This window comes from Zootermopsis nevadensis, unplaced genomic scaffold (assembly GCF_977971745.1).
Source record: "Zootermopsis nevadensis isolate Lab colony 2312 unplaced genomic scaffold, Znev_1.0 Znev_ptg000001l, whole genome shotgun sequence".
Classification (NCBI taxonomy): Eukaryota; Metazoa; Arthropoda; class Insecta; order Blattodea; family Termopsidae; genus Zootermopsis; species Zootermopsis nevadensis.
Genome location: NW_028259133.1, coordinates 1,089,619 through 1,103,516, shown reverse-complemented (window position 1 = coordinate 1,103,516; position 13,898 = coordinate 1,089,619). Strand labels below are relative to the sequence as shown.

The following is a 13,898-nucleotide window of genomic DNA, read 5'->3' as shown; positions in this document are numbered from 1 at the left end:
TATTCGAGTGTTTCCTCACCCTCTTCTCATGACAGCAGAGAATCTGAATCCCTCAAACCTGATTCTGCCAGTCAGTCTCCTATTGCCCAAATTACCACATACCATTAATAATCCGTGGTGTAACAGCCCTCAGAGCCAACGCCGACTAGCTGGCTGCTGGCCTCACGTTCACATGCCTAAGCAGAGGTGAACGATCATCCAACCAGACGAACCCCCAGCCATTGCTAGTTTTCCTGACCGGATTACGCTACCCATTGTAGCTCCCCAATTTCCTCACGATGCTGGGTTGGCACAGGTCGAAAGCTCATGACAATTTCTTCTCCCCCGAGACTCGAACCAGCGAGCATTCCGTATCACCAGTCCGAAGCATGATGCCTCAGACCGTGCTGCTATGGCGCGGGACCCACATACCATTATTCGGAACGAAATCCCTTTACTGCTGAATATTGTTGGCCCAAATGATTTTCCAATAAAACAGGTACGTATTATTTAGTTGTGGAAATTTGATATTCTTTTTAAGAGTACTGTTCTATATCTTTCTAAAATAAATAGGCTTACTGATAAAAGTGAAACTTTATTTGTTTCAATACCTTAGCTTAATGAACAATCCTTCAGCAGGACAAATCGCACAGCTATAATTGGTGTCTTCATTTTCAATTGCTGGTCATACCAAAACTCATTAATTCTTGGAATGTTTCTTTGGACATCGCTAATATCATGCGAATTTGTGCTGATGTGCCATTTCCGCAGATGAAACACTATAAGCACCATGCCTGTCGACATCTTCCAATAGCGAGTGGACTAAAAGCTACGTTTCTTTCTTCAACTTCTGATAACAGACAACGGGAGGAGGTCTATATCATCCGACGACTCCATTACAACTGACGACATGTCAAATATTGCGCGTTCGAATTACCACGAGGTTCCAATAATTTCCCAGAGATGTCGGGTGCTTATAAGCGAAAGTGAAAGTTCATGATCGGTTTATAGAGGGCACTGTCAACGCGCTATTTCTGTAGTTGTGAACACTTGTTCTTCAACGTCTTTTTTTTTTACCATGACACGTGGCTGTCTTTCACAAGTGTCAACCACCTTAATTAAAAAATAAAACGCACGATCAACGATGGCCAACTTTCAATACCTTTAGGCCACGTATTCGTGTAACTGGCTTGTTATTTAGCTCTATTCCCAGAACTCATTTTTTCCATACATTGGTGATTCATGAGGATTCCACTGTCCACAAAATGTAGATTCCACTGATGGTTTAATTGTTCATTGTGCATGTAAAGTTCAATAGTATAAGAACAGAATATTTATGCAAAGTTGTAACGGCAGTAAACTTACATTAATATTTGCCAATAAAAATTATTATATATGTTATTTATTGTACCTGAGTACATGTCCCCGATGTCCTTTTAATGAGGAACTTGCTCCCAGTTCTCAGGAATTGCAAGAGAATGTTTCTCAGACTATGAGGAACGTGTATACGTCATAAACATTTTGTGTAGTAACTGACAAATAAATTCGTGTTACATGTCTAACGTTTATTTGTGGTATAAATTTAAATCCGATTTGCTTTTAATACACAAACATTTAAAAATCGACTGACCACTTAGGTGTTACTGAATTTTGTTTCCTGCATCCGTTACGGTTTCCCAGATAATTGAAATATTGCGCCAATAACGTTGCAACCAGTGAGATACTCGTAGGGGTGAAGCCGAATAGATGGAACAGCCGCGGAAGGTGATGTCAAAGCTCTCCTGGAACATGCGGAGAAGTATGTATTAATGCGCGCACAGTGAGACTTGTATGGCGTATTTAGACGAAGTTTTTCTGTGAAAAATTGTCCCAATGAGTGTGAATTTATGGCGCCGAGAGTGTTTGTGCTCTGCATTCTGTTTACAGTAGGATTACTGGCGGGGCGGAGTGTAGGTAAGTGCAATTGTGCAATTACGTTCCAGCTTGTAAACAACTGGAAGTGTGGCTCTGTATTAGTCTATATAAATTGCCATTCAATCCAATATGGCCGCGTAATGATAGCTGTCTTTCACGTATTTTTAAAATGATTTGGCGCTTAAGTATTGGAGTTGGATCATTATGTCAAGTGTAAAAATGTTAGGTCGTTAATGAAGAAATGGAATCTGTCAAGAACGAGTGGGCAGCTACATTTAGACCGGCTGTCAGTGTGAAAACATGGGTTAGGTAGAACATCTGAGGCAACAGCCTAAATATTATTTCTGTATGCGAAATACACGTGGCCGTGTTGTCAGCCTGCAGGTACTGTGGCACTTCAAGCAATGTTTTTTTCGACCAGTTTTAATTTAATTAGTGGACTTTTACTGGAAACTGTGTGGAATGTTGTATTGAGAAATCGGTGCTTTGCAGTCCTGCATGATTCGAATTAAGGCTTTTGGTTTGGAGTGTGACACCTGGAGTCAGAAGGGTTTTAGCACGTTGAATTAGAAGCTTGAAATTTTGTTTGTGTTGTTGATGTGGATTGCTGCAGATGAGGTTGATCGTACGTGAAGCCCAGTTTTTCATATAGTTGACAAATAACAATTTTTGAAAATACAGTTTCAAAATGTATAGTAAATATTGAAATCGATGATTTGTTAGATATTGCTTTTGAAGTTAACAATAATTCACTAGGAGTCATTCTTTGTACAGCTGGAACACATTTCTTCATACGCTTGTCAGTTTTTGTCATTGTAACGAATTTAATATAAGATTAAGCTCTCCTTCCGAGTGTACGAAAATAAGTCAGTGTAATAGTGTAGTGTGCGTGCGTGTTATTGTTGCTTTATTTCGATAAAAATTGTTTGTAGTGAACGGTATTAGTTGTAAATGTAGACACCTCAGTAGGCTTTTACTGAAAACTGAATTTACATTTTTCTTAATTGTTAATAATCGAGTACAGTATATTCTAGTGACGTGGCTTTTGGCAGCCGGAGTGTGTGAACTATTTTTAATTCAGGTCCACTGAGTGAACTCATAAAGAGATCATGATGTTATCTGGATACCCGGCTCATTTCTGATCGACCTTCATTTTCAAAACGCTGATTGTCGCAGTCGTCACCAGCCCTTAAATCTGGTATGTTTTGTAATCCATTGTAGTACAGCCTAACGACTCGCTATTTTCCAAGCTTCCTCAGAGGTTTTGACTTAAAATATGTCTCAGTATCCCAGGTACGTGATTCTTAGAGGCCATGAACTTTGTATAGCAGTGAACGAATGTGGTATAAATCTCCTTTGCTAATTAAGTGCTGATGAAGTCAAGTTGTGACCATTGTTGTCATTGTTTGAAGTTTTTCCATTTACCATTGTTACTCGGCTCGGCTCTCTTAACCCAAACGTCTTTAATGTTGAATGTTTGGCGATCGATTATAAGTACCCACCCATTTTAAGCGTGAAACCTGTCATTTAGTAGACCACGTGAGTAAGCTTTATTTAAGTACTAAGTCCTTCCATGCTGGAGAGTGAGTGATAATTTATTTCGTGACGTGTTGGTGTGTGAAACTGCGTATCGATTCACAAGGGGAGAGAGTTATTCGTTGCAACGGAAGGACTTGATGTGTTTTTTTTGCGTGAAGTTTGGTTTACCAAATCACTTTCTTCACTTTTACATTAAAATATATTGGCATCGCCATATTTTTTCGACTTGCCCATTGTTGGTTCAGAATTTTCATCCCCTGTTAAGGGTGTATAATAAATACTTTCTTCGCAGCGGAAAACACAGGACCGTTATAATTTTCCCGTTATTGGAACCCCCCCGTGGCATTGGCAGAAGATGGGAGGAAACGGATTACGCCGAACGCTGTGGTTGGTTGATTGTTTACTTAGAAGTAAATCGAGACTTTGTCCGGAGTGAGATATATTCGCTCGTTCCAGCAACTGTAGGGACATGACGTCAGTCGAGGTGACGTTCATTGTTCGACGTCGTACAGTCTGAGCTGCTGACAGCATTGTTAAATAAACTGTAAAATGTCGATCAGAGACTGAACTTCTCCCCTTCTGTCGCCAGAAATGTTGGACTGCTGTGAAGTTTTCAGTTGTCCTGCGAACACAATCCATCGGATTTGGATTTCGGATTGTATTCAACTGAACGTGTTATCTTCTGCGCGGTTTATGCCCGTGTTTTAAACTGTGGATTAAATTTGGTTTGAATTTGTCTGTGGGAATTGAAACAAGTGGGCAACGTTGCAAAACTGGCCTCAAGTGGGGAGTAGGTTCAGGTGTGTCGTCGTCGGAACAGAATTTGCAGGTGGACGAAGGAATTGAAGTGGCGTTCAAGATTATTTGCGAGTGGAGAAGAATTGCAGGATCATGTAATAACAGTTCGCGTGCCCTTTTTTTTTTATGAAACCCCCGAGAGAGCAGGAATATATAAAATTTAGACGAGAGCTGACGTAATCGATTAGTTTGTGTTGTGTCTTGCCGCCAGAGGCGCTGCTGCAGCATCCTGTTGTTATGGTTACAACTGTAACGAGAGCCCATTACAAGGCCATCGGTGAGTAAAGTCGTGTGAGTTGATTACACGGTGCTTGGGCGTAGGGGTAACCGCGTAAAGTATGTAAGAAACTTATAATTTCGGCTTTCGAAATGAATGAAATGTAATTTGAGATGTCTCTGTTGTTTGTGTTGGTCCGCTGAGGGCGTGTCATGTTTGTTGGAGGTGTTTGGGCCGTCTCGCCCCAGAGGCGATCGGGCGTTCCTCTCTCTGGTCGTCTAAATTTCCTACATTTCTGCTGTGCAACATTTTCTGGCTTATTTTGAGGCATCTTTAAAGCACCGTGTGTATGATTAATGAACGTTCTCATTGCCCGGGTTCACGTTAAGTAAATTTCAGTCGCATAATGCATATAAAATATTAAATTAGAAAGATAGTAAGGTAAGGCTATCCCACTATACGCCATGTAGGCGCTTGGGGGGGGGGTAGTGGTTAAATTAATTATTAATTTTAGGTCTCAGACTCCGGCGCTCCTCTAGATGTTTATGGACGTCGTCGTTTGCATTAAAATTCGCTTAAATGCTCCAGGCGGTTTTACACATCGCTTAATCAAAGGGAGAGGTGTTCGACTGTCGTGGTTTTTAAAAGGCCCTACCTGCCCCTGTCGTCTCCTTTTTGATATTTTATAATTGTGTGACATGTATTGGGCGTTTTGTTTCGAATAATAATATATATACAGCTTACTTAAAATGACCACTGGGCAGACCAAGAATGAGATGGGAGGATAATATTAATATGGATCTTGGGGAGGTGGACTGTGAGGATGGCAAATGGATGGAGCTGGCTCAGGATCGTGTCCAGTGGCGGGCTTTGGTGTTGTCGGTGGTGCACCTGCGGGTTCTGATACCAGGAGTTAGTTAGTTAAAAATGTTCAGCTGTAATGAGGTCTAACATACCAGGAAAGAAAGTTTTGTTTTGTATGCAGTTTGTGGTTCCAGAAACTCCATCTTTCACAGTTTTAAGTGTAAATGATATTTTAGTCTTTTGAAGCCAAGTCTCACCTGAGTAACATTTAAGAATCCAGCGCGTACCGCGAAGAAAACGCAACTCTGTTAACACCAGAATCGTGGACGACCTATAAATTCAAAATGCAGAAAACCAGATTGTTAAAGAAAATGGTGCATGTGGTTCCCATTTACGATTTGAAGGGTTAAAATCGTTTCGATTTATTTTAAATGTTTATGGGAAGTGTTTTTAATTTCGGAAAAGTTTGGAAAGCAAAGAGGGGTTGTAATTGAAAGGGACACGTCAGTTTCTGGTCTGAGATGATCATGTTAATTTATTGGATGAAGACAAATTTTGTAAAGAAAAATAAATCAGCCCCATTAGACGTTAGACTGGAAGGTGCTTTAAACCAGTGGTATTCAACCTGGGGTACGCGAAGACATCTTAGGGGGTACGTGAAATTTAAAAAAAATATGTTATTTTATGATAAACACTGAATAATCAGAAATGTAATTTATTTAATTTATTTTAGATGTAGATTATATACTACGTATAACTTGAATTATACACCAACAATTTTGGGGGTACAAAGTTGAAGAGAAATTATATCTGGGGGTACGCGAACAAAAAAGGTTGAATACCACTGCTTTAGACGTATGCTCAGAGAAGAACTTTGTGAGCGAACTGCAGGGCAGAATCGTTGTATAAACCTGTGTTTCGCAACATTTTTATCACAACACCCCACAAAATGTCCTCTCACGAACAGGGGTACGAAAGTATACAGGGTGTCTCTTCACGAGATGTTATTAGGTTGTTCAAACGAAGGGGGATGAGATGGGCCGGGCAGGTAGCAGGCATTGGGATTTTGCGAAAGTGGCAATGAACTATCGAGTTTAATAAAGGGCGGGGTATTTGTTGATCAGCTGAGTGACTGTTAGCTTTTCAAGAAGGACTCCGCTGATTTAGCACACATATTTAAGAGCTGTTACTTTGCATTAAAACTCTAATATTGATATAATTTATTACAAAAGGCGATTTATTTTTACATAAAGCCCTTTCTTATACACTATTAAGAAATTACTCGCGTGTTTAGTATTTAGGAGGTCTCTTGTGTCAGATGTCTGCTCGGAGACAGGCAATAATGAGTGAAGTATTTCATCGCCCTGATGATGGAGGCAGTATGACCTCCGAAACGTTGACAAACATCGACCAGACTACACAGCGCAACAACCCAGAAGACGGATATCTTCATACTCTGATGACGGAGGCAGTATGACCTCTGAAACGTTGGTTAACATCGACCAGACTACACAGCGCAACAACCCAGAGGACAGAAATCTTCATACTCTGATGACGGAGGCAGTATGACCTCTGAAACGTTGGTTAACATCGACCAGACTACACAGCGCAACAACCCAGAAGACAGAAATCTTCATACTCTTTTGATGGAGGCAGTATGACCTCTGAAACGTTGGTAAACATCGACCAGACTACACAGCGCAACAACACAGAAGACGGAAATCTTCATACTCTGATGACGGAGGCAGTGTGACCTCTGAAACGTTGGTTAACATCGACCAGACTACACAGCGCAACAACCCAGAAGACAGAAATCTTCATACTCTGATGACGGAGGCAGTATGACCTCCGAAACGTTGGTTAACATCGACCAGACTACACAGCGCAACAACCCAGAAGACGGAAATCTTCATACTCTGATGACGGAGGCAGTATGACCTCTGAAACGTTGGTTAACATCGACCAGACTACACAGCGCAACAACCCAGAGGACAGAAATCTTCATACTCTGATGACGGAGGCAGTATGACCTCTGAAACGTTGGTTAACATCGACCAGACTACACAGCGCAACAACCCAGAAGACAGAAATTTTCATACTCTGATGACGGAGGCAGTATGACCTCTGAAACGTTGGTTAACATCGACCAGACTACACAGCGCAACAACCCAGAAGACGGAAATCTTCATACTCTGATGACGGAGGCAGTATGACCTCTGAAACGTTGGTTAACATCGACCAGACTACACAGCGCAACAACCCAGAAGACAGAAATCTTCATACTCTGATGACGGAGGCAGTATGACCTCTGAAACGTTGGTTAACATCGACCAGACTACACAGCGCAACAACCCAGAAGACAGAAATCTTCATACTCTGATGACGGAGGCAGTATGACCTCTGAAACGTTGGTTAACATCGACCAGACTACACAGCGCAACAACCCAGAGGACAGAAATCTTCATACTCTGATGACGGAGGCAGTATGACCTCTGAAACGTTGGTTAACATCTACCAGACTACACAGCGCAACAACCCAGAGGACAGAAATCTTCATACTCTGATGACGGAGGCAGTATGACCTCTGAAACGTTGGTTAACATCGACCAGACTACACAGCGCAACAACCCAGAGGACAGAAATCTTCATACTCTGATGACGGAGGCAGTATGACCTCTGAAACGTTGGTTAACATCGACCAGACTACACAGCGCAACAACCCAGAAGACAGAAATCTTCATACTCTGATGACGGAGGCAGTATGACCTCTGAAACGTTGGTTAACATCGACCAGACTACACAGCGCAACAACCCAGAAGACGGAAATCTTCATACTCTGATGACGGAGGCAGTATGACCTCTGAAACGTTGGTTAACATCGACCAGACTACACAGCGCAACAACCCAGAAGACAGAAATCTTCATACTCTGATGACGGAGGCAGTATGACCTCTGAAACGTTGGTTAACATCGAGCAGACTACACAGCGCAACAACCCAGAAGACAGAAATCTTCATACTCTGATGACGGAGGCAGTATGACCTCTGAAACGTTGGTTAACATCGACCAGACTACACAGTGCAACAACCCAGAATACAGAAATCTTCATACTCTGATGATGGAGGCAGTATGACCTCTGAAACGTTGGTTAACATCGACCAGACTACACAGCGCAACAACCCAGAAGACAGAAATCTTCATACTCTGATGATGGAGGCAGTATGACCTCTGAAACGTTGGTTAACATCGACCAGACTACACAGCGCAACAACCCAGAAGACAGAAATCTTCATACTCTGATGATGGAGGCAGTATGACCTCTGAAACGTTGGTTAACATCGACCAGACTACACAGCGCAACAACCCAGAAGACAGAAATCTTCATACTCTGATGATGGAGGCAGTATGACCTCTGAAACGTTGGTTAACATCGACCAGACTACACAGCGCAACAACACAGAAGACAGAAATCTTCATACTCTGATGACGGAGGCAGTATGACCTCTGAAACGTTGGTTAACATCGACCAGACTACACAGCGCAACAACCCAGAAGACAGAAATCTTCATACTCTGATGACGGAGGCAGTATGACCTCTGAAACGTTGGTTAACATCGACCAGACTACACAGCGCAACAACCCAGAAGACGGAAATCTTCATACTCTGATGACGGAGGCAGTATGACCTCTGAAACGTTGGTTAACATCGACCAGACTACACAGCGCAACAACCCAGAAGACAGAAATCTTCATACTCTGATAACGGAGGCAGTATGACCTCTGAAACGTTGGTTAACATCGACCAGACTACACAGCGCAACAACCCAGAATACAGAAATCTTCATACTCTGATGATGGAGGCAGTATGACCTCTGAAACGTTGGTTAACATCGACCAGACTACACAGCGCAACAACCCAGAAGACAGAAATCTTCATACTCTGATGATGGAGGCAGTATGACCTCTGAAACGTTGGTTAACATCGACCAGACTACACAGCGCAACAACCCAGAAGACAGAAATCTTCATACTCTGATGATGGAGGCAGTATGACCTCTGAAACGTTGGTTAACATCGACCAGACTACACAGCGCAACAACCCAGAAGACAGAAATCTTCATACTCTGATGACGGAGGCAGTATGACCTCTGAAACGTTGGTTAACATCGACCAGACTACACAGCGCAACAACCCAGAAGACGGAAATCTTCATACTCTGATGACGGAGGCAGTATGACCTCTGAAACGTTGGTTAACATCGACCAGACTACACAGCGCAACAACCCAGAAGACAGAAATCTTCATACTCTGATAACGGAGGCAGTATGACCTCTGAAACGTTGGTTAACATCGACCAGACTACACAGCGCAACAACCCAGAATACAGAAATCTTCATACTCTGATAACGGAGGCAGTATGACCTCTGAAACGTTGGTTAACATCGACCAGACTACACAGCGCAACAACACAGAAGACAGAAATCTTCATACTCTGATGATGGAGGCAGTATGACCTCTGAAACGTTGGTTAACATCGACCAGACTACACAGCGCAACAACCCAGAAGACAGAAATCTTCATACTCTGATAACGGAGGCAGTATGACCTCTGAAACGTTGGTTAACATCGACCAGACTACACAGCGCAACAACCCAGAAGACAGAAATCTTCATACTCTGATAACGGAGGCAGTATGACCTCTGAAACGTTGGTTAACATCGACCAGACTACACAGCGCAACAACACAGAAGACAGAAATCTTCATACTCTGATGATGGAGGCAGTATGACCTCTGAAACGTTGGTTAACATCGACCAGACTACACAGCGCAACAACCCAGAAGACAGAAATCTTCATACTCTGATGACGGAGGCAGTATGACCTCTGAAACGTTGGTTAACATCGACCAGACTACACAGCGCAACAACCCAGAAGACGGAAATCTTCATACTCTGATGACGGAGGCAGTATGACCTCTGAAACGTTGGTTAACATCGACCAGACTACACAGCGCAACAACCCAGAAGACAGAAATCTTCATACTCTGATAACGGAGGCAGTATGACCTCTGAAACGTTGGTTAACATCGACCAGACTACACAGCGCAACAACCCAGAATACAGAAATCTTCATACTCTGATGATGGAGGCAGTATGACCTCTGAAACGTTGGTTAACATCGACCAGACTACACAGCGCAACAACCCAGAAGACAGAAATCTTCATACTCTGATGATGGAGGCAGTATGACCTCTGAAACGTTGGTTAACATCGACCAGACTACACAGCGCAACAACCCAGAAGACAGAAATCTTCATACTCTGATGATGGAGGCAGTATGACCTCTGAAACGTTGGTTAACATCGACCAGACTACACAGCGCAACAACCCAGAAGACAGAAATCTTCATACTCTGATGATGGAGGCAGTATGACCTCTGAAACGTTGGTTAACATCGACCAGACTACACAGCGCAACAACACAGAAGACAGAAATCTTCATACTCTGATGACGGAGGCAGTATGACCTCTGAAACGTTGGTTAACATCGACCAGACTACACAGCGCAACAACCCAGAAGACAGAAATCTTCATACTCTGATGACGGAGGCAGTATGACCTCTGAAACGTTGGTTAACATCGACCAGACTACACAGCGCAACAACCCAGAAGACAGAAATCTTCATACTCATCGCCCTGATGACGGAGGCAGTATGACCTCTGAAACGTTGGTTAACATCGACCAGACTACACAGCGCAACAACCCAGAAGACAGAAATCTTCATACTCATCGCCCTGATGATGGAGGCAGTATGACCTCTGAAACGTTGGTTAACATCGACCAGACTACACAGCGCAACAACCCAGAAGACAGAAATCTTCATACTCATCGCCCTGATGACGGAGGCAGTATGACCTCTGAAACGTTGGTTAACATCGACCAGACTACACAGCGCAACAACCCAGAAGACAGAAATCTTCATACTCATCGCCCTGATGACGGAGGCAGTATGACCTCTGAAACGTTGGTTAACATCGACCAGACTACACAGCGCAACAACCCAGAAGACAGAAATCTTCATACTCATCGCCCTGATGATGGAGGCAGTATGACCTCTGAAACGTTGGTTAACATCGACCAGACTACACAGCGCAACAACCCAGAAGACAGAAATCTTCATACTCATCGCCCTGATGACGGAGGCAGTATGACCTCTGAAACGTTGGTTAACATCGACCAGACTACACAGCGCAACAACCCAGAAGACAGAAATCTTCATACTCATCGCCCTGATGACGGAGGCAGTATGACCTCTGAAACGTTGGTTAACATCGACCAGACTACACAGCGCAACAACCCAGAAGACAGAAATCTTCATACTCATCGCCCTGATGATGGAGGCAGTATGACCTCTGAAACGTTGGTTAACATCGACCAGACTACACAGCGCAACAACCCAGAAGACAGAAATCTTCATACTCATCGCCCTGATGACGGAGGCAGTATGACCTCTGAAACGTTGGTTAACATCGACCAGACTACACAGCGCAACAACCCAGAAGACGGAAATCTTCATACTCTGATGACGGAGGCAGTATGACCTCTGAAACGTTGGTTAACATCGACCAGACTACACAGCGCAACAACCCAGAAGACAGAAATCTTCATACTCTGATAACGGAGGCAGTATGACCTCTGAAACGTTGGTTAACATCGACCAGACTACACAGCGCAACAACCCAGAATACAGAAATCTTCATACTCTGATGATGGAGGCAGTATGACCTCTGAAACGTTGGTTAACATCGACCAGACTACACAGCGCAACAACCCAGAAGACAGAAATCTTCATACTCTGATGATGGAGGCAGTATGACCTCTGAAACGTTGGTTAACATCGACCAGACTACACAGCGCAACAACCCAGAAGACAGAAATCTTCATACTCTGATGATGGAGGCAGTATGACCTCTGAAACGTTGGTTAACATCGACCAGACTACACAGCGCAACAACCCAGAAGACAGAAATCTTCATACTCATCGCCCTGATGACGGAGGCAGTATGACCTCTGAAACGTTGGTTAACATCGACCAGACTACACAGCGCAACAACCCAGAAGACAGAAATCTTCATACTCATCGCCCTGATGATGGAGGCAGTATGACCTCTGAAACGTTGGTTAACATCGACCAGACTACACAGCGCAACAACCCAGAAGACAGAAATCTTCATACTCATCGCCCTGATGACGGAGGCAGTATGACCTCTGAAACGTTGGTTAACATCGACCAGACTACACAGCGCAACAACCCAGAAGACAGAAATCTTCATACTCATCGCCCTGATGACGGAGGCAGTATGACCTCTGAAACGTTGGTTAACATCGACCAGACTACACAGCGCAACAACCCAGAAGACAGAAATCTTCATACTCATCGCCCTGATGATGGAGGCAGTATGACCTCTGAAACGTTGGTTAACATCGACCAGACTACACAGCGCAACAACCCAGAAGACAGAAATCTTCATACTCATCGCCCTGATGACGGAGGCAGTATGACCTCTGAAACGTTGGTTAACATCGACCAGACTACACAGCGCAACAACCCAGAAGACAGAAATCTTCATACTCATCGCCCTGATGACGGAGGCAGTATGACCTCTGAAACGTTGGTTAACATCGACCAGACTACACAGCGCAACAACCCAGAAGACAGAAATCTTCATACTCATCGCCCTGATGATGGAGGCAGTATGACCTCTGAAACGTTGGTTAACATCGACCAGACTACACAGCGCAACAACCCAGAAGACAGAAATCTTCATACTCATCGCCCTGATGACGGAGGCAGTATGACCTCTGAAACGTTGGTTAACATCGACCAGACTACACAGCGCAACAACCCAGAAGACGGAAATCTTCATACTCTGATGACGGAGGCAGTATGACCTCTGAAACGTTGGTTAACATCGACCAGACTACACAGCGCAACAACCCAGAAGACAGAAATCTTCATACTCTGATAACGGAGGCAGTATGACCTCTGAAACGTTGGTTAACATCGACCAGACTACACAGCGCAACAACCCAGAATACAGAAATCTTCATACTCTGATGATGGAGGCAGTATGACCTCTGAAACGTTGGTTAACATCGACCAGACTACACAGCGCAACAACCCAGAAGACAGAAATCTTCATACTCTGATGATGGAGGCAGTATGACCTCTGAAACGTTGGTTAACATCGACCAGACTACACAGCGCAACAACCCAGAAGACAGAAATCTTCATACTCTGATGATGGAGGCAGTATGACCTCTGAAACGTTGGTTAACATCGACCAGACTACACAGCGCAACAACCCAGAAGACAGAAATCTTCATACTCTGATGACGGAGGCAGTATGACCTCTGAAACGTTGGTTAACATCGACCAGACTACACAGCGCAACAACCCAGAAGACGGAAATCTTCATACTCTGATGACGGAGGCAGTATGACCTCTGAAACGTTGGTTAACATCGACCAGACTACACAGCGCAACAACCCAGAAGACAGAAATCTTCATACTCTGATAACGGAGGCAGTATGACCTCTGAAACGTTGGTTAACATCGACCAGACTACACAGCGCAACAACCCAGA

At 43.6% G+C, this 13,898-nt stretch overlaps 1 protein-coding gene across 1 annotated transcript in view; it reads left to right on the top strand.

The window, feature by feature from the left end:
- The first annotated feature begins 1,786 nt into the window (after positions 1 to 1,786).
- LOC110840513 (protogenin) overlaps positions 1,787 to 13,898 on the top strand; it is a 128,392-nt gene continuing 116,280 nt past the window's right edge. The window contains exon 1 of the mRNA XM_087345582.1: positions 1,787 to 1,932. Within this exon, the coding sequence (XP_087201708.1) occupies positions 1,866 to 1,932 (67 nt within the window). The 5' untranslated portion in view covers positions 1,787 to 1,865. The remainder of the gene's footprint in view (positions 1,933 to 13,898) is intronic.